The sequence below is a fragment of the Pleurodeles waltl genome, chromosome 7 (assembly GCF_031143425.1).
Source record: "Pleurodeles waltl isolate 20211129_DDA chromosome 7, aPleWal1.hap1.20221129, whole genome shotgun sequence".
Classification (NCBI taxonomy): Eukaryota; Metazoa; Chordata; class Amphibia; order Caudata; family Salamandridae; genus Pleurodeles; species Pleurodeles waltl.
Genome location: NC_090446.1, coordinates 1,384,836,599 through 1,384,859,067, shown reverse-complemented (window position 1 = coordinate 1,384,859,067; position 22,469 = coordinate 1,384,836,599). Strand labels below are relative to the sequence as shown.

The 22,469-nt window shown below is 41.0% G+C and overlaps 1 protein-coding gene across 1 annotated transcript in view; it reads left to right on the top strand.

Annotated features, from left to right (window-relative positions):
* Window positions 1-403: 403 nt before the first annotated feature.
* The window catches only part of AKT1S1 (AKT1 substrate 1), a 58,960-nt gene continuing 36,894 nt past the window's right edge, over window positions 404-22,469 (top strand). Inside the window, exons 1-2 of the mRNA XM_069200944.1 lie at window positions 404-583; window positions 11,870-12,361. Coding sequence (XP_069057045.1) covers window positions 11,887-12,361 — 475 coding nt within the window. The 5' untranslated portion in view covers window positions 404-583; window positions 11,870-11,886. The remainder of the gene's footprint in view (window positions 584-11,869; window positions 12,362-22,469) is intronic.

Here is a 22,469-nt window from a genome sequence, read left to right as displayed (position 1 = left end):
CTATATCAATGGATAGGTGGCTATCGACCTACTGCTGAAAATCGACCTCTTAGACACGTCGAAGTCGTTGACTTTGCTTTTCCTTTCATAACGAATTGGTCAGAGTATTACTTAGAGCGTGCTCTGAACAATGCGCTGTGGCCCAGCCCACATCAGCCGTGCTCAATTTATAAAACACAGAAGCTACGAAAACCTACATAGAGCAACAGAAAGAAACCGTTCAACCACGACTAAGTTCGAAAATCGAGACAAGAGTGAAGAACCCCAGGAGCTGCGCCTCTAGAGCATCATGGCCCGGTGACGCAGGGTACAGACCGGGTGGCTCCTGGCGGCGGATGTCTACAAAGCTGGTCCGCGGTGCACAGGAAAGAGTGCTGGAGGGCCACAGGAAGCGACGCGTGCGTACTGGCCGTGTGGCTCCCGTGAGCTGAAGTCTACCCACAACACCGGTCCCGTTTGCCTGGGTCTTCGTGATCTTCCATCCGCCTGAAGCCCGGATGCCGCTCACTGAGACGGAGTGGCAAAAGTCATCCAGTAAAACGTCGTGAACCTATTGACAGACGGGAGGTGCGAAGCAGAGAAGGTGTGTTTTTGTGCTGTAGGTACCTGTGTTAGGCAGGGAGGAACCAGGCGTCCTGATTGAATCCTGTGCACGCTTGTAACGGAAAGCAGCAGCTTCTCGCTGACTGACACAATAAAGCAAGCCCGTCTTGTCAGTCTTCTAGTATGTGTAACTCTTCATCCAATTTCCATACAGAAATAGCGCGTTTGTAGTGAAATTAGGACTAATTAACATTTTAGTATTTTTCCACGACGGCCTTCTGTTGTTGCATGGTTTCACTGTCGATCCTGATCTTAAACCTCCTCATATTTTTGTATAAGTAATAATGGTAATGGCATAATTCCCATCGTTCTGTGACCAAACAAGTCTGATCTCCCCCCCCCCCCCCCCTCAGGTTCTAAAATCACTAATTAATATAATGATTTAATTCTCCCCCCCCCCCCCCCACACACACACACGTTTTCATTCTGCGCATTAATGATCAGATGCGGTACTGTACGTTATACTTTACTGTTTTAGTTTGAAGCATTCTCCTATATAAAGCAAAATTAGGACCTTGTTCACGTGTATTGCCTACTCCCCCCCCCGTTTGAAGATTTCTCTAAGAATTGATTCTAGGGCGAAAGGTCCCTTTCAGAGGCATGGTTTGCATGAAATCTGCGCAGCTCCCTCTGTGCCTGCTCGTCACAAAGCCAAAAACAGTGTCTTTCTTTCCCCCCCGCTGCATGTTTAAGCTTTCAACTCTTATTTCTAATGTCTGACCTCTCGCAACTTTCATTTAAGCACACATCGGATTGCTCAGAGCAGTGGTGGCCCTAAGCCTTTTGAACCGGCGCAACACCGAAGTGGGTGTGCGCGGTAGCTGCTGTGCATGTATTCAGAATCCTTGTTGAACAGATTGCACCCAGCAGGGTGCCTGTCTAGAGTATAGCTACTTAGGAAATGGCTCTGCTGCTCCAAATAAAATGACCGGCTAGGTATTGGCTATTTCTCAAATCGTGACAAACCCACGAATCCGAGCACGCTGGTCTGCGAGTGACCGGACTTTCAAGATGATCCCGTTCTCATCCAAGAGAGAATGGTGGCAGAACTCTCATCGTTACTCCCTCATCCACCTGCTTATTCATCTCAGTGAGCTAAGCTTCTGCTCCAAAGATCTGGCTCTAATCTGTATGTCACTCATTCTTAACTATACATGTTCTCCAAGAGATGAGAGTTTACACAAGTATGTCCTGCTGAATTTATTCTGTGTGAAATGGAAGATTGCGCATGCTGGTTTCTTTGCGAGAGGGACGCTTGCTTTCCAACTGCCATGCTGTACCTGCTCTTTGCGGAAGCAAAACTTGCACTGCTGCTGCCCAATTTCTACTTTTCCTGTGATTGGAAATTTTGCACTGCTACTGCTCTAGCTGTACCTGTCCTCTGAGGGAGGGAAACTTGCACTGTTTATGCTCAAGGTGTTTCAGTTTTATGAAGCAGTGATTCCGGTGCTATTGCCTCATTTTATGAAAAACAAAGGATACATTTCCATTACATGCCCTGCTTAGCAGAGACTGTTTTATAATATTTGATGTGAGATATTTATATCCGTAAGGAAAGAGTGATCCTATAAGAACAGTATTGACTGAAAGAAGCAGAGTCCTTTGCTCAACCCTCCAGTGTTTAGTCTTGTGGAGGAGACCTAGCTGTAAAATATTTTTAGGTCACCCAAGCACAGTTTAGCAAAGGGAGAATGTAACTGTCACTATAAGGGCCATGTATTCACCCAAACTACATAATCCATAGCTAAGAGAATATATAACGAGTGAACAACAGTTTTCTTTAAAGCTTCCTAGTGCTAGATGTTGAACCTGCTGATGAAGCATGTCGCACTAAGTAGATGAGGGCTCATTATCTTGTATGAGTATATTAATATATGGTAATTTCATAAGAGGCTTGGCATTATGCTCCAGGAGTTTTGCACTTCTTGCATGTTTTGTGTGCTTAGAGTGTACAACAGATCTTTAACTCTGCTCTTTTTAATGTGTTGGGCTACTGATGTACTTGTCCTCTGCTTGTGAGAGAATTGCATGGTGTTCCTTCTGCTACTGCCTATCATCCTTCCCTTATTCTTTGTATTAGGGAAGGTTGTGTTCTGTAGCTTGGTATAAAACTTTCCACCACACAAGGTAAAAACGATTTTCATTGCCAATGTTTATTTTAATGTATGGTGTGAATGGAAGTGTGAACTTTTACAAAATATGTGAGCAGAGTTTACTTTTGCTTTTAAACCTTAAGGAGTTGTTTTAAATGGTATATTAAAATTTGTGAAAACTGAGCTGACCAGTTGCTCCGTGTTTAACACCTTTAGATAAATTCTGGCATTTTAGCCAACAGCACTTGGTATGCTGGGGTTTCAAGTTCGTAATGAGTGTTAAAACAATAGAACAAGCTGTTGGCTGAGAAGAAAGGACTGGTTGATAGTATCAAATGTCACAACGGTACTTCGCATGCTCGTGAATTAGAACATTTAGTTCAGAGACTTTTCTTGTAGATCATCACTGGTTAAACAGCCCATTTTGTGAGAGGGCAGAGGTAGCTTTTCAAATGCAGATGCTAGCATCTCTCGGCTAATGACCCAACATTAACAATCCTTCGAAAAACAGGTGGTTTAAAAAAAAAAAAAAAAAAGTTCTTCAACAGAACATGTGAACAGCGGCATCTTTTTCTGAGTCCGTCCTGGGCCTAGATGTTGGTGTGATTTGGGTGGCGCATCTGCATCAACATTGTAATACGCCCTGTTTTAAATGGGTGCTGGCCTGCGAGGGCAGCAAGTGCATCAAAGCCATGAGCTAGCCAAAAAGTTGCACCCAGGCTGAGTAGGGGGCAATTCCTATGCCACTAATCTTTCCCTAGATTCTTAGTCCCTTTTTAGGTCTCGCCCAGGCAGTGTATGTGCTGTCTCTTCGAAACATGCTGTTTCTTACTCTGTGGAGTAAGTGCACTCCCATTGCTGCCCTTTGCTTTTAATTGGTTCTTTGTAGTGCCTCTCATAAATGTGTGTTGTGTGTGGGGGGTGAGAGGGGGGAGAAGTGTTGTTTTTTTATATATATATATATAATATATATATATTTTTTTACTGGTCACTTAGTTGTATTTGTCCCTCCTCTCGTTGCTTGGTTTCCGCCCATGGATACTGCCCCCGTTACAAGTGTGATTACTTTATTCTTCATGCCAGCCGCTACAGCACTCCCCCATTCCCACTTCACTCCAGGCTTGTGGAACTCTGCATTCATTCTCAAGCAATGGCAAGACTTGGAACACAGAGTTGAACCACTGTTAGAAATACACCAGCCTTGAATTACAGCTTTGATTTTTGCCCGGGGACAAATAGTGTCCATCTTAGAAGTTCGCCTCGTTCTTTCTGCAATATTTTTAATTTACACCTGCCAAAAAAATATGCATTTTGTTAATTGCTTTAAAAAAAAAGTGTTCCATCATGGAGACGTGGCTTTTAGCCTGATCTTACTATGGCCACAGTTGGGACCAAAAAAAAAACAAGCTTTCCAACATGAAGGTGTAACCTTTCGCCTGATCTTACTATAACCAACGTTGGGACAGTGCTGTGCCCATATGCATTGTAGATTTGGAAATGTTTTTCTGGCCAGCTTCCCTGAATACGCCCAGAGAGAGCTGAGACAGTTCTGTCCCATACCTTTCCTCCTCTCTGTGGTTTCAAAGATCTAAAGTCGCCCAGTCCGACAGAGCAGGGGTCTGTACTGCCCTGTAGCTTTTCCTTTCGAGTTGTAACATCATGTGGGGACACCAAAGTTAGGTGGTCGGCTTGCAGGAGGGATAACAGTGGCGTGGAGGCAGTGATGGGGATGATAGTGCTTCAGCACTGCTTTTTCTGTCATTGTTGCAAGGGCGAGGTCAGCCCGAAGCTGCTGGTAAGAATATGTGGAGGAGGGATACTTATGATAGTTTATTTGTTAGTGTTGTGTGCAAGTAATAGCCATGGGTTAAAACCTCTGACTTCTCTAGGGGAGGAGACCGTGACTGGAAAAATATGTGTACAAGAGATAGTCTGATCCCACCAGGGTCCAATGCCACTTAGCTCGGTGGGTGAGTTCGACCGTTTCACAGAATACGGTTTAATCTTCAGGCCATAGGTTCAATATCCGCAGGGCTGACTCTTCATTCATCTTTGTCTCATAAAGGGAGTACCGTTCAACCGAGTGATTCTCTTCTAATAATTCCCAGTATTGATCGTACTAAGAACTACGTGTCTTTGGCACCTAGCGAACAAGTGCTTTAAAAAAAAAAAAAATACTCAGTCCTCCAAAACATCTGTTCTAAAACTGCGCTTATTTCAGAAGAACAAGAACTGGTTTGAAACTGCAGGTGATTAATATGTCTCTCTCCCAGATTGGGTATTATTACATTGTCAATGGCATTTTCTTTTATTAAACCTGGGGATCGCACAATTTTATCTTCCAGGTCGGTCGTCCTGTCTTGCTCATGTTATTGCTTTTGAATGTGTACACTGCAAGCAGACACTTAAATTGTCCATCTATACATGCCAGATGCAGTGTGGGTCATCTTAATAGTACTAGTGCAATAGCTTAACTTTGATGCCAATATCCAGGCATACCCGCAGGTCACATTTATATTTAGCCCGAAGATGTTCTGGTTGGCAGGTTTATGTCCCAGAACAGCTTAATTTGTTTAATAAAATCATAGAAAATTGCCATAATGTTCGTTACTCTTGGCTCTCTGGATACTCTGTGATAGTGTGTATTTGATCCTTTTGTGTATTCCACCACGGTCTCCTTGTGGTGTTCCGCAACACTGTGGTACAGTGTAGATATAAATAAGAAATTGAAAAGAACTTGATATACCAATCGTTTCGTAAAATACTGATGTGTGCAGTGATGTTCTGACAGCCCCACATTTTTTTGTAAAACAATAGCAAACTGATCCTTTGCTAATTTCGCAATTTTTCCCCCCCTCAATTCCAAATATTAAACTTAGCCCTCCAGCCATACAACAGTTTGGTGGAATAGGTGAAGACATTTTGAAAGGTCAAAGCATCAAGGAATTGCCATTTCAATAACCTTTTGAAAAACGGTTTTTTTCAAAGTTCTTTGCTTATGTATTCTAAAAGAAAGTATTTTTATTGCTGAGTTATGTTTACATAACACACTTTATTCATATCGGTCAAAACAATCGAAATTAAATATGGGGGAGAAAGGCCTTGAAGTCCGGGAAATGCTCAAGCATTTTTACTCATCAAAAATAATTATTACAGCTTCTTGGAACTTCAGTCAAGCACCTGTGTTGTGTCTTAATACTTTGACTAAACAGGGTCCCTAAATGTCCTCAATTACAGCAACCATTGTTATTATTTAAAGGGACAATGCATAACCTATTCGGCACACCCATTTATTTTACAAATCATAACAAAAAGGAGGAGGAAATTGAAGTTTAATCTATTTTGAAAAGCCTCCAGAATCCTAAAGTGGCACTTGGAATATCGGGCATTGCCACAAATTCCATTGCATCTGGTCCGCGTGGGCCCATTTCACTTGGACACATCGTTCTATGTTAATTGTGGACAAATTAAGCCACACTCGATCATTAGCAAAAGGGCTTAACTAACTGTCCTGCTTGGAGATGGGAATGGACAGCCGCCATTCTCATGCTTTGTGTTCCTGCATTCTTTCATAATAAGCCGCAAACATTGCAGTTGGTTATCGTGGTGTTTTTTTTTTTTTTTTTTTTTTTTTCTCTCTCTCCTCAACCATGCCACTATTTGGGGGAAAATAGGGTTTCGGGCAAAGCTTAACTTTATTGCTTTGTTTACATGCCCAGGACTAGTCATGTGCACTTTAGATTGCTGATATTGGTGCCAATGAGAGAACTGGGAATCGGATGGATTGTACTTCATGGAGGTGACGTGAAAGAACTTAGGTGATTGCCTTTGTATAATATTATTATTTGTTTTTTTATTACATAATTTACGTCATATTGTACTTGTCCCAGGATAAGGTGCTGCATATCTAAATACTTATAAGGTTCAAAAGGTGAGACCTATTGGCTATGCCAATGCTTGTTTTTCTCACTGCCATAATGGTACATTTTATGGATAGGTGACAAGTGGCCATTCCATATCATAGGATAATTTAAACCTGTTATGTTGTAAAATTTATAGAGCGCATAGCTACCCAAAGGCCTCCCAGTGCTTCCACAAATCTTCCACAACACTCTCATAGGGCAGAAATCAATACAGCCATGTTTTCAATCGCTGACTAAAGGATAATTCCTGGTCGGTTTGGCGTAAAGACAAAGGTAGTGAATTCCACAATTTGGTGCCAAGATAGGACATAGAGCTTCCGCCCCATCTGGCCTTTTTTACCGAGGGAATTGCTGCCAAGGTTGCTGAAGAGAACCTGAGAAGTCGAGTAGGCTTATAAATGGTGGCCAAGGTTCGCAGATATGGGGGTCCTTTAGCATACAGAGCTCTATGAATATAACCTAATGTCTTAAACTTTATTTGTTGTTCCAGTGGGAGCCAATGTAGAGCTGAAAGTGCTGACTTGGCTGATTCATGCCTTGGTATGTTAAAGAGAAGTCTGGCAGCAGTGTTTTGCACCACTTGCAATCTTTCACATAGTTTGGAGCCCCAAGGAATAGGGCGTTTCCATAATCTTGTCGTGAGCTAGTTAATGCCTGTATAATTAGTCTCTTCACAGTGAATGGAAGGATTTTAAACACTTTTCTGAGGAGTCTAAATATGCCAAAACAGATGGCTGATACTTTCTTCGCCTGCTGATCCATGGACAACCACGGGTCAAGCCAAACCCCAAGGCTCTTAATATATCCCTTGGGGGCTGGAAGATCTCCTAGTAAATGCAAAGCAGATGGACTGGCGTTTGATTGGGCCTGGTGAGCTTGAAACATAACCTGTTTTATCTCTATTCAGTTTAAGTTTGCAGTCAGGCATCCAGTTGGATATTGCCCGTAGACAGGGACCAAGTGCAGCTTCAAATGAGTTCTGTCCGGTGGACAGAGAAACCACCAGCTGGGTGTCGTCTGTGTATGATACTAAGGCAAGGCCATAAGGTTCTACTACCTTCGCCAAAGGCAGCATGTAGATATTAAACAACGTGGAGCTAAGAGATGACCCCTGTGGTACGCCCCAGCTGCTCTTAAAACAGCTTGAATAAAAAGATCGACTGAGTTCCTGGAACGATCTTGTTTTCAGAAACTCAGAAAACCAACTTAAGGCAGTCCCTGTGACTCCTATTTCCCCCATCCTATGGAGTAAGATACCATGATCCACTGTGTTGAAAGCAGCACTGAGATCAAGCAGCATGATTGCTGAGGTCCGACCTTGATCTAAGCACCTTCTGAGCTCTTCCGTTCCTCCGATCAGTGCTGATACTGTGCTATGCATGGGTGTAAAGCCCTTCTGAGAGGGATGAAGTATATTGTTGTCTTCCAGGTAAGTGGACAGCTGAGTGTTTACATGCTTTTTCCCGTATTTTGGCAAAGGCTGGTAACATGGAAATTGGTCTGTAATTATTTAGAATGGAAGGGTCTAAGTTAGACTTCTTGAGCAAGGGTTTCACAATCACATGTTTCCACTGTGAAGGAATAGTGCTGTTATCTAATGACTGATTCAACAGATCAGTCAAAATGGGCATTGTTATTGCCGATCCTTGTGCTAAGATCAATGGAGGTGACGGATCAAGAGAAGATCCAGATTTAAGGGTACTTATGGCTGTTAACTTTTTCAGGGTATAGAGGCGGAATTCGTGATAGTGTTGCTGAGCTTTGGAACATTGTCCCTCCATGTTTGGGGGACTATTAGGGTCTGTCGGAAAGGCTGAATAGATGTCAGAGATTTTTGTCTGAAAAAAGGAGCCTGCATTATTACTATGTGTATAGGAGGCTTCTACCTCTTCACTTTGTGGATGAGGGAAAGCAATCTCCATGCAGCTGAAAGATTTCTTTGGGGGTGTTGGCACTCTTTTCTATTTTGGCCGTGTAATAGGTTCTTTGTGCAGCTTTGATTTCCATATGAAACCGTCTGATAGCCTTCCTATGTGTCTTTTTTTTTTCTCCCCTCCCCACACCTCCATGAGATGTGTATATTCTCCATCAGTCATGCACAGTGTCTTTGCTCTCCATTGCATCAGTCTCCCGCATGTAGCCTTTCCCCACCCTGTTCTTTCTGCTTCTCTGTTCGTGCACCGTGCTGCTCTTCTGCTCTATCATTCTCCTCACCCGGTGTGGTCATTTTTCTCCTCCCTGTGAGCACATGTGCGCACGATGATAGATGAAGCCTACTCACTCGGTCACAAGGCTCTAGTCAACCCCCAGATGGCCTCTCATTTGCTGGACTGGACACACTAAAAGAGCGGCATGCTATGCTGTCTCTTGCATATTTGGCTGCCCTGCAAATTATTTTACTTATCACCCCCTAACCCTCACCTCCAGTGCATGTGTATGGCCAAGCCTACTCTTTAGATAAGTGGGAAGCGATAATCCTAAAAAACAGCAGTAGTCTACCACCTCAATCAGCAGGGTTTAGAAGTATGGAATGTGTGTCCTGCCTTTCCATTGTCACCCGTTTCCAGGTTATAACCATTGTTGGTTATTTCATAGTTGAAGTAGAGCAGCAATGCCTGGCTTTCCTTAAGGTAATGACTTATTTGTAAATGTTACAACAAAAATCCTCAAGTATCGCATGCAGCTTTTCAGATCGCTGTTAAATTTATCTAGCAATATTAGAAAAGATTTGACCTATTTCTGTATAGTCCAATGCACAGAACCATAATATTGCAATAAATATATATATATATATATATATATATATATATATATATATATATATTTATTTATTTAGGTTGCACACCAACTCAACACACACGGAATCCCATAATTAGAAACACATTACCAATTGACTCGAAAGAAGAGCATAGTTGATCTGCACTCCTTACCTAAGATGAAGAGCCCTTCACAATACTGTAGCAGCCCCTGTGCATAACCTAAAGTCTTTCTTCTAAATCTTGAGACCTGTAACTGATGAATGGCATGAATCTGAGAGTTTCACCTACAATATGCCCCCTCTCCCATCTTAATTCCCACGTGAGAATAAAAGGAAAATCAGACTGAGTAAATCCGTACCCATAATTTATGCTTATAAAACTTGAATAGAGAAATCTTTTAAAAAAGAAAATAGAAGCTCATCCTTACCATGATTAATAAAGACCTCACCAGACTTGTATAGAAAATTACCAAAGGATACATATATTAGGTTCATCTTCTAGTTTAATTTTTTTTACAACCTGAACAAAATACTACAGTACATTTAGAAAACAACATCTGCATTAATTCATAAATTAACATTCAGGTCAACCCCATAAAAATGTTCAGAACATCTTGGTAAGCAATGCTCAAGTGGGATTAGATGACAGGTGCTCATAGGCCTTACAGATGTTAAATAAAAACCTAGCCTATGAGTGACATTGGAGTAAGCTAAAACGCGGTCCAGCTGCTCCGTCTTGCACACCTCTTACCGAGTTGAGAAGTGTGCCTTTTAAGGAACACTTTATAGACCTGTTGACTCATGCAACCACATTTTCTACACCCAGTTTTAAAGGCACTAAAGCCCACACTAGTGTTCTGAAACCTGTTCAGGAAATGAATCTGCTCTTCTGCTTTACACTGGGGATATGAACATCTTGACATGTTTTAATGAGCCTGTGTAGTTAATCTGGTATTCAGCTGGGGATCTGCCAGCCACTAATGGATGGGAAAAGTGTGGGTAAAGAGGAGGAAAATGGTAGGATTGCTCAGCTTCTCAGAATGAGGACCGAAGATCGCACTATAAGTTGGGAAACCATAGCTTAGATTCCCCCCCTCCCCACCACCTTCTGTTTGGAACCTGTCATCCAGCAGTCGGTGTGTGACACATTGAAGATGGTGTAAAGGCTGATGCCTGTTCCAACAACGCAAACATCACCAGTTGATAAATGGGACTGGCTGGTCATGTCTGTCCCCACCCCCCAAAAAGTCTCTTTAGTTACAGATCCTATTGATAGTACAATACAAATTGAAATTTATGACTGAGTTTAGATCAAAGGTTGTCAGTCTATAACAACTTTATTTATTTTTGTTAAACAAATATGAGGGGGTTAGTTTTACACCTCAATATTATCTGGAGATAGCAAATAACTCATTGCACACTCCACATTAAAAAATACATAAAGGGCTTGTGGGAGGGTTATGGCTTCCTACTCAGAAGCCATGTAGTCTGGGTACCTCTATTATGGATGGAGCCTAAGGTGCATCGACTTCCTATCAAGGTACTGTGATGGCTATAGACTCAGAGAGGCTGTTAGTAGTTCTGTTGGCAGTCTGGATTGCCACGTGGTGGCCAGGAGGTCAGATCATTGGTGTGCAGGTGTCTGGAAGGCTTGTTCACAATCCTATGGCACTCCTGTTTTGTTGCGGTTTCCAGTTGGTCCGTTTACTCTGTAGCTCAGTTTTCCTGTAGACCTGGGCTGTTTCGTCGCTTTTAGCACGGTTTCTTTAGGATTGATGTTGCATTTTTCTTTTAGAGGTTCTTGAAGGTTGGTAGATGGCGGTCAGCATACAGGACCTGTTGAAGCTAGTTAACATCACGACTGATCAGCATGCTAGAGTTTGGTGATAGACAATTTGCTTAAAAGGCTCTAGAAGACCAGTATTTACCTAGGTCTGTGCAGGTGTGGAAGCAAACTCCAAACAATCATTATTCAAAGTCTTTTGCCATTTCGGGAATTTGTCATTTTCGCATGCTTCTTCCAAGGCAAACTGAAAAGCTTATATTAGCTGCCAGGCTTATGTTTCAGGCAGCTGCTCTAAATGACACCTGGTGGAGGTAATGCTTACCCCATACCCTGGTAGGAGACCCGATGATGAAGCTATCTGCTAGGAGTACACTAGTGGAGATAATATACACCACTGGTACACTGATGGATGAGGGTCTCTAAAAATCTTTTTGGTGAGACTGGATTCTAGCATGGCGAGGTTTCACTGTCCTTTGATTTTTCTAATACACATTTGTGTCTGATATGATGTAGCTTGTGCTACATGGTGCATCACTATATGTGAATGGTTGTGTACTGTTTTAACTTTAAAACTAAATAGGAGAGCTCTCAAAACAAAGGAAAAACTAAGACTGTTTGGGAGCTGCTAGTTTAAGAATTGTGGCATCAGCACATATTGGTAAAATGAATGGATTTGGCAATTTCATTTTATTTTTTGTTTCTATAGGTTGCCAACAAGCAAAGATGAATAATATGGCAGATAACCACAAAGAGTGCTGGGACTCTCTTGTCCATGCTGCAGAGCAGTACCGCCGGCAAACAGGCAATGACTTTGTTCTAATTACTGCCTACAAGCCCAAGCTTCAGCCTACCTTTGAATATACATCCCATGGCAGTGGTGCTCTTTCTGATGCAGCACAACGCTACATAGAGGACATCGCTGTTGTGCACAAGACCACAGTCCTCACAAACCCGGTGTCCATCCGGCAGGTGAACAAAGAGGCAGCAGCAACAGACAAAGACTCCTACTCCAAGAGTTACCCTTCAATCTACGGCAGATCTGGCTTCTCCTCTGAAGATGAGCATCTCAAGCCTGATACCTGGCTTTGTGGCAAAACTGTGGAGCCCGAAGCTAGACTGGATGAATCTGACGAAGATGATGTGAATGAAACGAAACACTCAAAGACTGGAGAGCTGGAAAATCCCAGTGATTCAACCGGTGAGTTCTGACACAGCATTGCTTTCCCTAAGTTATCAGGATTGTTTTTGTAAGGCTGTGGAATCTATCTATCTTAAAGTTGACAAACCTGGTATGCTTTCTTTTGTATCTTGTGTTCCCTTGTAGTTGGTAAACTTTATTATAGGCATTATTATGGCCTCTAACTATAGCTTTGTGTCTCTTAATACCCTCTCCTGGGGTCTGCATTAGTCTCACTAATAAGCATGGCAAGCTAATACTTTCTTTTCTACACTGAGCTCTGTTTCTGCATTTTAGCTCTGACCTAGTTTTAAAAGCGATGTTTGGTTACAGACACAAGTGAATATTTAGTATGAGGCGATCTGGTGAGTGCTGTTGTGGAGGCTTCACTTACTTGGTCATTGAATGTGAGGCTTTATAGTATGTTCACCCCCCCCCCCCCCCCCCCCCCCCCAACCCGGGATGCGAAGGTTACCACTTCATCCTTACCATTGCGTGTCTGCAAAAGTACAGCCCAATCCATATGGACTGCACCTGTGACTGAAGAATCCTGTGTGCCAAATGACCTCAAAGGAATAGCATTTGCTACATCCCTTTTGATAACTTCAAATTTATTTTCTTCCTCCTTGCTCCACACACATCTTCATTCTTTTTGAGCAAATTCTTCAAATTGCAAGTTCTTTCAGCACTTTGAAAATAAAGCAGGAATAAAATTCTACGATGCGGAAAATTAACCGAACCTGATCCATTTTGGTGGGAGTGGGAAATTCAGATATTACCCTTACTAAACTTTCTTTTGGTTCTACACCTTTCTTGAGAATCTTATAGTCCACACATTCAACTTCAAATTTGCACTTGTCTGCCCTTAATGTCATGGCTTTTTTTTTTCTCAAGACAGATAAGACCATTTCTATTGACTTGTTGTGGGAGGATACATCATGACCGAAAATTAGGTTGTCCTCCTGGAAACATCAAATGTTAGATCTACCCTTTCACACTGCCTCCACTGCTCTCTGAAAAGCTGAGGCAGCTAAGCCAAACCAAATGGCATTTGTTTGAATGTAAAATGTTTTTACACTACGGCATCATGAACAATGTTAAATGCCCCAACTCATATTTTAATGAAATCTGGGTGTGGGCAGCAGTCTTATCTAAAATCGTGAAAACCTTGGCACCATTTAAGGAGGCCAGCATCTGTTAACTTTGGCAAGGGATGCCTTCCCACCCAAATTATTTCATTGACATCCTTTGAGTCGATGGGCACCCTCAATGACCCATAAGCCTTCCTTGTTGGTACAACTGCAAGTAGCCACTCTGAACTTTCGATCGCCTCACTAATGCCCCGATCAAACACACATTCTTAAGTTCTTTCTTGAGCTCCTTTCTCATGGTTAAACGCACATGCCTCACTATGTGCCCCACAGGGACAGAACCTGATTTTAACACAATCCGATGAGAAAAGCCTTTGAGTCACCCAAGTTTCTCTTGGAAAACGTCCGGGAATGCTTTCACCCATACACTCACAACTGCCATACACGCTTCCTTCAACACCTGCTCAGGAATGTTTAGGTTGAGGATTATCCCCAGTGTACTTTGCTCTAGGCACCCTAATATTCATGACCCCTCCATACACAGTAGCCTGCGCCTTGTTCCTTTGAACTCCAGCACAGTATTAAATTCCCCCACTAAGTCTACGTATCTTCCTCCATACGCAACTGGTCTCACACCAGACTTTTTCAATGTAGTGTCTTTAAAGCTCTTCCATTTCTTCATGCCAATCAAAGTGAAAAAGGATCCGGAGTCAGCCATCATAGCGAAAGGAACATCATCACATTCACAAAGTAAAATGGCCTTTTTACATTCCTAGACCCAATCTGCAATACATCATCTTCTAGATGTTTCTCTTGTTGTCTGTGGATTCAGTCACATTAATTTGTTCAGAACATTGTTGTCACTGCTAGATTTGCACACTTTGGTAAAATGTCCCTTCTTTTTACAAGTCATACACCTCCCTTTTTTTTTTTTTTTTTTTTTTTTAAATCCACAGCAGGACAGATGAACATTTCCCAAATGATTCCAATTTCGAAACTTTTTTTTTATTTTTATATATATATTTTTTAATAAATGTATTAACTTCTGTGACATCGTAAAGTTCTAAATATGTCATGGGAACGGGTGGAATGCTGTGGGTGGCAGTTGGAGAATCAAAGGGCTGGACGAGATAAAGAAACCTCTTACCTGTATTCTCGTTGGAGTGATCATTGCTACAGACATCACATTTTGGCGACAGGAGATGGGATCCGAAGGAGTCACTGCAACAGACCAAGAGGTGCATTGAGAAACTTCTGGTCTCAAGGTGACAGCGGATGGAAGGTGTTGGATTTTGAGGCTGAAGGAGAAAGCCCTAAGTCACACTTTTTTTTTTTTTTTTTTTTTTTTTTTTTTTTTTTTCTTTTCCTGTCAACATATACTGGCAATATCATTAGCTGTTATGTTTAATTTTTTTAAAAATCAGGTGGTTGGGATTTGTTTATTTTTAAATTTTTTTAAAATTTTTTTTTCTTGTCAACATATACTACCGGCAATATCGTTAGCTGTTATGTTTTGTTTGGGATTATTATTATTATTTTTTTTTTTCATTATTGATTTTTTTACGTGCTATTTAAAAAACAAAAAAAACAAATGGAGGTTGATTAAAATTTTTTTTTTTTTTTTTTTTTTGGGGTTGAATATGCAAAATGTTACTTGCCCTCCATTTTTCCTGGTTAGTCCAGGGGAACCTCCAGTGAAGTGGCAAATTTTTTGCAACACTATGCAATAGTGTGTGGGGCGAATCTAGGTGCAGAGCAGAAAAACGCTTTACTTTGTCTGGGAGGGGAAGGTCAAGAGGTATTGGAGAGTTTACCTGATTTAGTTGGTAATGATAAGAATTCTCTAAATGAATATGAAATTTGTATTATAAAATTAGATCAACATTGCTTACCCATATTAAGCACTATAATGGAAAGATACTATTTTGGGATGAAAGAACAATAAAAAGACAAATCTGTAGAGGATTTTATAACTTCTCTAAAAGTTGGCTTCTAGTTGCAAACTTGGAGCTCTTACTGAAGAGAGAATTACAGATCAATTTGTGATGTAGTGTGTTCATGATAAAATAAGAGAAGAGTTGGGGTTGAAGGCTGAATCACCATTTGAGGAAGTGATAGCTATTGCCAAGTGTGTTGAACATATGATGAAATGTGTGGGAGAATTGAGCAAAAAAAAAAGGTGTTAAAAAAAAAATTGGAGGAGAAAGCGAATGAGGTGGTTTGTATGGTGCAACACAAACACAATACCTTAAAGAATAAAGTTGAATCTAATCATCTACAAATGATGGGTGTCTTTAAAGGCACTTGTTTTAGATGTGGAAGAGTAGGACGCAAGTGCAAGTGTGTGTCCGGCGTTTCAGGTGGTGTGTAATCGGTGTTGTAAGAAAGGGCACTTTGCCAGATGTTGTAAAGGAAGAGTGTAATATGTGACTATTTTATATCTTTTGCTTAACTGTGTACTTATTAGTGTAGTGGGACTTGTTCAATGTTAAACGCGTTCTCTGTATGACTCCTTATTGTTTTCTGCTTTAGTATTTATGAATTCTAAGTTCCATGTGACATCGGTGCCCTCTGGTTCTGGAGCCTGGTGTGAAGGCAGTTGGAGTTTGGCTCTGGACCTGTGAGGGTGTCGATGTCTGTCATGGATCCAACAAATAAACTTCAACTATATAATTTAAACTGGAGTGTGAGTGGAATCTCCTCCTTCCATTACTGACCCTCCATACTACATTTTCGTACCAGGAGTGGGGTGAGCTTTGGTTGGATCCACTGACCTACCGGACGCGTACACATCGGCTATTTCCTGTGTTCCTGATTCTGGGCAAAATTTTGACGTCGACGCTGTCTTACTTGTCCCTTCCGTTCCATGTTTTGATAAGGTGAGCCTTATTGTGAAGAGAAAACTGCAATAGCGCTCGAGCGTTTTTGGGATCTTGGCGCGTGTGACATTCCATGTGAGAGTCGAGCGCACTTCAAAAGAGATCGATTAAATGAAAAAATAAAAAGAGGAAGTGCGCGATTAAGCCCGCGTGCACTCGTGCGCAACGACGGCATGCACTCGTGCGCACTCTTTAAAAAAAAAAAAAAAAAAAATCTCAATTTGAGACACGTGCGAGCTGTGTGAGCGTGCCACGCCCATTTGACGCCACTCGCGCTGCCCAGAAACCAGATCTTGGAGTCACGCTATTTTTCCGGAGACGCTTTTGTTTCGTAGCAACTTCCTGTGCTCAAAGCGTCTGTTTTGGCGACAGCTCCGTGTTTAAAGATTTTGACAAATTGGTTGCAGCTTACACAGCCTAACGCAAGGAAGTGCCACTGACATTAAGAATGCAACATTTATAACGATCTAAGAGTATTAAAAAAAATGTATATTTTCCTAACGTGAATGAAATATATTTGAAATTCATACTTTTTTTTTTTTTTTTTTTTTTAATCTGCAAATTAAGCGTCTTTATTTCCAAGAGCATGTCAACGAGCCAACTGGTAGTGCAACCGCCTCCTTTCCTACAAAAAGCTGGGAAGCCGGAAATAAAGTGGAATGAGTGGCTTAGAATTTTTGAAAATTATCTATTGGCGATAGATGCTATGAGATATCCACCAACTAGAAAACTGACACTTCTTTTTAACCATCTTGGAACTGCTGGTCAGCGTGTGTTTGACAACCCGCCAACTATTCCGCCACCCGTGGGCGAGGACATAGTTTGGGACGTCTACATTGAAGGAAAGGAGAGACTCAAAAAACAATACTCAGATGACTCAAATGTCCTGCTTGAGAGGTTTAATTTTGCTATGTGCAGACAATCTGCTGATGAGTCGGTTGATGAATACTTGGCTAATTTACGGGTGCTTGCAGCAAGGTGTGATTTTTGGCAACATAGTAGATACGTATTTGAGAGACCAATTCGTTTTTCATTGCCATTCAAAGAAGATACAAGAACGTCTTTTGGCTTGTCGCAACCCATCTTTAGATGAAGTTGTGGACTTAGCGAAGGCCATCAGGAGATCTATTCTTACTTCTAGAGTAGTGAGTGGACAGGGAGCATTGTGCGTGCCAAATGATCAAATGAATGTTGGAAAGATAAGTGAAGAACTAGGAGTAAATTATGTTAAAGAAAGATCGTTTAAACAAAAGAAACCTCTCTCTCAAACAGTTAGGTTTTGTTACCATTGTGGTTCCCATAATCACATTTGTAACAACCCTACCTGTCCTGCAACAGGAAAAAGGTGTTTGAAGTGTCAAAAAATAGGCCACTTTCAGGCAGTCTGTAGACAGATGAGCCATAATGTTAATTCTGGGAACAAGGTGAGAATCAGTAATGTTTACACGCCTGACTGACGAATTAGCCCATTGTTCAGGCAGACTATCCAACATGATTCTCAGTCAATTTTCCAAGTGATGATAATATAAATTGTGACATGGGACATGTCAAGGGTCCATTTTGTGAAGCTGTAATAGACTCTAAGGAAGTGCTGGTTATGGCTGATTCTGGAGCACCAGTTACTATTTTAGGTGATCAAACTTTCTTTCATTTGTGGGAAGGTAAACAAAATTTGGAAACTGCGGACATTGCACCTAAAGCGTTTGGGGATCAAGACATTGATTTTGTTAGGATTTTTTCCATGCTTCTTTAGAGATTTTGAGAAAGAACGGTGTATACAAAGATTTATGTAGCTGTGAAAGGGAGGAACATTGTGGGGTGGAAAGACCTAGGACTGTTGGGAATTATATTATGCCCTCGTCAAGAGAATCCCATTATCTTAGGTCAGAGGTCTAACCACAGTGATGGTAATTCGGTCTTACATATCACACCCAACAAGGGAGTTCCTGAACACTTTACTTTGAAGTTCCCAGATATCTTTGCTGATAAAGTGGGTACAGTTAAGGGGTTTGAACACACCATTAGACTCCAAGATGGAGCTATCCCAGTTTCACATAAGGTTAGACCAGTTCCTTTATCTATCAGAGATCAACTTAAAGCATTGCTTGATAAATTAGTTTCAGACAGTATCATTGCCCCTACAAATGCCTCATAGTGGGTTTCTCCTATTGTTACGAAAAAAGAAAATGGTGGTCTTAGGCTATGTGTTGATTTTGAGATCAGTTAATAAGAACATTCTGGTAGATTGCCATCCTCTACCCCACATACAGGAACTCATAACCACTTTGGGAAATTCTAAATTCTTTTCTACCATAGACTTGCATTCATCTTACCATCAAATTCCCCTTAGTGAAGAATCTCAGGAATTGACTACATTCATTACCCCTTATGGAGCTTTTAAGTTCCTCAGATTACCTTTTGGCCTAGCTTCCGCTGCTAGCGTATTACAGAAAATGATGGATACATTACTTGGTCAAATGAAAGATGTTTGTGCATTCCAGTACTATATTTTAATACACACTGAAACCATTGAAAAGCACGAAGAAGTACTAGATAAAGTGTTTAGCATCCTTCAAAGTTGTGGCCTGACTATCAAAACTGAGACATTTAAATTATTGGTTGACAGTGTGGACTATCTTGGTCATTCTATTTCAGCTGAGGGCATTAAACCCAAAATGTGTAATTTGGAAGCCATAAAGAAGGCTCCTCCTCCGTCCAACAAAGATGAACTACGTTCCTTTCTTGGACTCTGAGTATTATTCGAGGTTCGTGTCTGGTTTTGCTTTATTAGTACAACCCCTTAGATCACTGTTAAAGAAGGGTAGTAAATATGTTTGGTACAAACAGTTAGATGATTCCTTTGAGCACATCAAATAAGTGGTGTTGTCTGCACCCACATTGAAATCTTTCATCCCCACTGCCCTGTCATTTATCACAGTGGATGCTAGTCTTAAAGGACTAGGAGCGGTGTTTGGACAGTGGCTTAACGGCCAAGAACATACAGTTGCATTCGCTTCCAGGACACTTTCTCATGCTGAAAGCAACTACAGCACTATTGAGATGGAAGCCCTGGCTTGTGTCTGGGCTGTCCAAAAGTTTAGAACATACATATGGGGAACCCATTTTGAGATTTACACCGATCACAAACCACTAGTGTATTTAATGAGTGGTAATGGTCTCGGTAAAGCTTCTGCCCGACTTGTAAGATTGCTATCCAAATTACAAGAGTATAACCTTGAGGTGAAGTATGTACAAGGTGGAAAAAATATTAGAGCATATTGTTTATCCAGACTACCCCTACCACACTCTACTGATTCAAATGACGACCAAGACACAGAATGTGCAGTGGGTGCTTTAGATCTTGTCTCTGCATCTGATGGTTTGTTTACACAGGAAGAATGGAAATTAGCCATGTCAAATGACAACTTACTATCTCAGGTTTTACATTACATTAGACATGGTTGGCCTAATAATAAAAAAATACTGTGGTGAAATGAACACAGACAAACAGATAGCCATTGAATTATCTTGTGACAATGGATTCTGTATGAGAGGTTCTGTCTGTGTTCCACCTAGTGTATTGAGATCGAAATTGATTAAAATTGCGCATGAGGGTCACCTGGGTGTTTCTGCCACTTGTAAGACTTTAAAAGAAAAATATTGGTGGCCCAACATTGATAAACAAGTGGCAGACTTTATTGATCCATGCCCAATGTGTGTAGTGTCAGATAAACACTGGAAAAGCAGTGTCAAACCTTTATACAGTGTTCCTTTGCCATGTAAACCATGGGAAAAAATTGCCATGGATTTTTCTGGACCTTTCAACATGCTGACAAGAGAGATGAGCTATCTAATTGTTGTAATTGACTACTTTTCAAAGTGGATTTATTTTGCCTTTGTTGAAAATGCTGATACTGACACTGCAATACAATTCTTGTCAAATTTGTTTATGCTGGAGGGAGCTCCGTCGGTAATTGTCACCGATAATGGAGTACATTTCACTTCGAAGAAAATGAGAAGTTTCATGGAGAAATTCAATGTTCATCACTTACAGGTAGCCCAATATAGTCCAGATTCTAATGGCCTAGTAGAGAGGGCCAATAGAATTTTTAAAGGAAGGCATCCAAACAGCTTTAGCTAATAATTACAATGTTCATGATTTTCTCAGAGAGGGTTTGGGCTTACTCCAATACTCCTCACTCCACCACAGGGGTTTCCCCTTTTACTCTTCTTAGAGGGAGGGAGTCGAGGTCTAAACTAGTGCCAGCATGGTTGACCGACTCCTTAACTAACAAATTGGGCAAATCGGATGTAACATTGAATGATTTGAGAACCCAAGTATTAAGGAAACAACTTAAGGAGAATTTTAATTCCAGGAACAAGGTTAAGGAAACGGAGTTAAATATTCATGATTGGGTGTTAATTAAAAAACCTCAGAGTCTCTAAAGGAGAATCTATATACTCTCTACCTGTCAAAGTTCTGAAAGTAACTAAGGCTTTGGTTCTATTGGATGGCAGAGGGTGGTGGAACAGAAACAGTGTCCTTCCTATTTCTGCCAAACAAGCAGACATTTTCAACGAGGTGTATGCGAACATGGAGGTAGACATCTCTACTCATGCCTTGTTTCATGAGGTTCCATATACAAATTTGACCAAGTCAAGTAGTGAAGACCGATCACAAGCTAATGCTCCGAATGTCACTGGTGAGTGAAGTGTTCCCTCAACTTATCCACGGTGATTGCAGCAGGGATGTTCTTAGCTCTTCTGGTTTGGAAAGTAAACAGAGTAAAAGAATTAAGATGCCTTCCAAATTTGACGATTTTGTTTTGGAATAGTTTTGGAATAGTTTTGTGTTTTTATTTAATTTCTTTACTATGTTATTGTTGTGAAGGGGGAAGATGATGTAATATGTGACTATTTTATATCTTTCGCTTAACTGTGTACTTATTAGTGTAGTGGGACTTGTTCAATGTTAAACGCATTCTCTGTATGGCTCCTTATTGTTTTCTGCTTTAGTATTTATGAATTCTAAGTTCCATGTGACATCGGTGCCCTCAGGTTCTGGAGCCTGGTGTGAAGGCAGTTGGAGGTTGGCTCTGGACCTGTGAGGGTGTCTGTCTGTCGTGGATCCAACAAATAAACTTTAACTATATAATTTACACTTGAGTGTGAGTGGAATCTCTTCCTTCCATTACTGCCCCTCCATACTACAAAGAGGTAAGAATGACCAGCGGCAAGAGATAGTTTTGCAAGTGAATAATGTTACTAATGGGCATCCTTCATACTTGGTTAAAGTGGAAAATTATAAAATAAAAATGAAGTTTGATTCATGTTCACAATTAACTATCATATCCAAAAAGGAGTTTGATAACCATTTTGCTGGTAAGATAGAGCTACACAGAGCAGATGTGAGACCAGCAGCATATGAACTAACGCCTATAAGGTTATTTTCTTGGCTTGTTAGAGTACAATGGGAGGTTCACCGATGCTAAAATATATGTAGGAGATAACTTATTGAGTTAGCCACATCAAGGGAGTCTAGGAGTCATGCTCAATCCCTATGCAGATCCACCGGTACAAGTTCAGGAGGTTGTAGGTGTTGAGTACAAGTTTGTCGGAAGGTTTGCTGACTTACTTAGTGACAAATTAGGCAGTTGACCTGGTTACAAACATCATATTAAACTGCGAACAGGTGCTAAGCCCACTGCAGCTAAAGTGAGGAGAATGCCTATTAACCTACATGAGTTCAAGAGGAAATTACAAAACTTTCAGAAAAAGGCACTATTGAAGCTGCAGAGGCTACGGAATGGTTGGCTGCCATTGTGATAGCGAAGAAACCTAATAACTAAATTTTGGTTATGTTGACTTGAGAGCACTTAATAAGGAGATTATTGTTGACCGATTTCCTCTACCTAACATTGAGAAGATATCAACTTTAGGTGGAGCTAAATATTTTACAACATTGGCTTTAGCGTCGGGCTATCATCAGCTGCCTCAGTATTTCAGAGAATAATGACAAATATCTTGAAAGGCGTGTTAAGAGTTGTGTTATCAGGGTGATGTACTGATCTTAGGTAAAACTATAGAAGAACATGAAACTAGAGTTGTGTGTTTTGATGAGATTACAAAAGGGAGGTTTGACGTTCAGAAAGGACAAAT